Source organism: Eimeria mitis, genomic scaffold (genome assembly GCF_000499745.2).
Source record: "Eimeria mitis Houghton genomic scaffold, Emh_scaff1509, whole genome shotgun sequence".
Lineage (NCBI taxonomy): Eukaryota > Apicomplexa > Conoidasida > Eucoccidiorida > Eimeriidae > Eimeria > Eimeria mitis.
This window is the reverse complement of record NW_013569564.1, coordinates 7,698-9,357: the sequence shown is the minus strand read 5'-3', so window position 1 is coordinate 9,357 and position 1,660 is coordinate 7,698. Positions and strand designations below refer to the sequence as shown.

Sequence of the window (1,660 nt, the reverse complement as noted above, 5' to 3'; positions counted from 1 at the left end):
CAGCAGCAGAAGCACTTGCTGCTAATGCTGCTGGAAGTCAATGAATTTGCTGCTGCCGCTGCTGCTGCAGATGCTGCTGTTGCTGCTGCAGTTGCTGCTGCTGCTGCTGCTGCTGCTGCTGTTGCGCGTATTGTGGTGTCCTACTATGTATCTGCTGCTCTTCTTCGGTTGTTGCTGCTGTCGATGTTTTGCTGCTGCTGTCAGTTTTACTATAAGTGCAGCAGCAGCTTGTGCTGCTGCTGCTGCAGCTTGTGCTGCTGCTGCTGCTGTTGCCGCTGCTGCTGCTGCTGCTGCTGCTGCTGCTGCTGCTGCTGCTAGCGCTGTCTGCTGTATATTCAGCTGCTGTAACTAACAACCTTTATGCTGCTAACGAAATATAATTTGTGTGTCTTGCTGCTGCAGCAGCAAGTCAACTGTGTGCTGTATATACAGCTGCTGCTGTTGCTGCTGCTGCTGCTGCTGCTGCTGTTGCTGCTGCTGCTATTGCTGCTGCTGCTGCTGCTGGTACTATCACTGTAGATATGCTGCAGCAGCAGATTACCCCACAACTCGGAATTGCTGTATAAATAAATAATAATAAAAAAGAAACTAAACAAACTTCTATTTAATTTATCTTCTTTGCTGCTGCTGCTGCTGCTGCTGCTGCTGCTGCTGCTGTTGTTGCTGCTGCTGCTGGTCGATGCGGCGGCAGCAGCAGCTGCAGCCCCACTGCAGCAGCAGCAGCAGCAGCAACAGCAGCAGCAGCAGCAGCAACAACTATTAAAATACTGAGCAACAGCAACATATATAAATTTTCTCTGCAGCAGAAAAAAAAATACCGCGAGGTGTATGTACACCCCAGTCACCGTGCAGCCCCAGCAACCGTGCTGCTGCTGCTGCTGCTGCTGCTGCTGCTGCTGCTGCAGCTGCTGAAGTTCAGCTCAAACCCTAAACCCTAAACCCTAAACCCTAAACCCTCAGCAGAATGCCGGGAAGTTTGGTGCAGGATGAGAAGCGCCTGGACGTGGAGCCGGAGCCCACGAAGGTAAGAACTTGCTAGCTAGGGTTTAGGGTTTAGGGTTTAGGGTTTAGGGTTTAGGGTTTAGGGTTTGTGGTTTGCTCAGGAGGCGGTTGAAAGCGAAGGGGAGGAGTCTGGTGACGACGGTGCTGCAGCAGCAGCAGCAGCAGCAGGAGCAGCAGCAGCAGAGGATGGCGGGGGTGATGCAGCAGCAAAAGCAGCAAAGAAAAAAAAGAAAAAGAAGAAGAAGAGCTCTGCTGCTGCAGCAGCAGCAGCAGCAGCAGCAGCAGCAGGAGCAGCAGCAAAAAGTTTAGGGTTTATACCCGCTCAAGACAACTCTATGCTGAGGTGTATAGGCAGCTGGCCTGAGGCTAAACCCTCGCTGCAGACAGAACCACCAACAAAACCAATGGAGGATATATTTCCTTCTGGGGAATTCCCCAAAGGTATCGAGGGTTTAGGGTTTAGGGTTTAGGGTTTAGGGTTTAGGGTTTGGGGGGTTGGGCGGAGAAGCGCTTCTTTTTGAGGGTTTACGACCAGTTTGGGTTTCAGGGTTTAGGGTTTAGGGTTTAGGGTTTAGGGTTTAGGGTTTAGATATACAAGAAGAGTAAAACACTTATCGTTATTCCTTCTCTATTATATATATCTATCTCATCCTCCTAT

General features: G+C 50.5%; 1 protein-coding gene across 1 annotated transcript in view; it reads left to right on the top strand.

Moving 5' to 3' along the window:
- Positions 1-964: 964 nt before the first annotated feature.
- The window catches only part of EMH_0038530 (uncharacterized protein), a gene marked incomplete at both ends in the record, with an annotated part of 7,048 nt that continues 6,352 nt past the window's right edge, over positions 965-1,660 (top strand). The window contains 2 exons of the mRNA XM_013495300.1: positions 965-1,024; positions 1,104-1,345. Coding sequence (XP_013350754.1) covers positions 965-1,024; positions 1,104-1,345 — 302 coding nt within the window. The remainder of the gene's footprint in view (positions 1,025-1,103; positions 1,346-1,660) is intronic.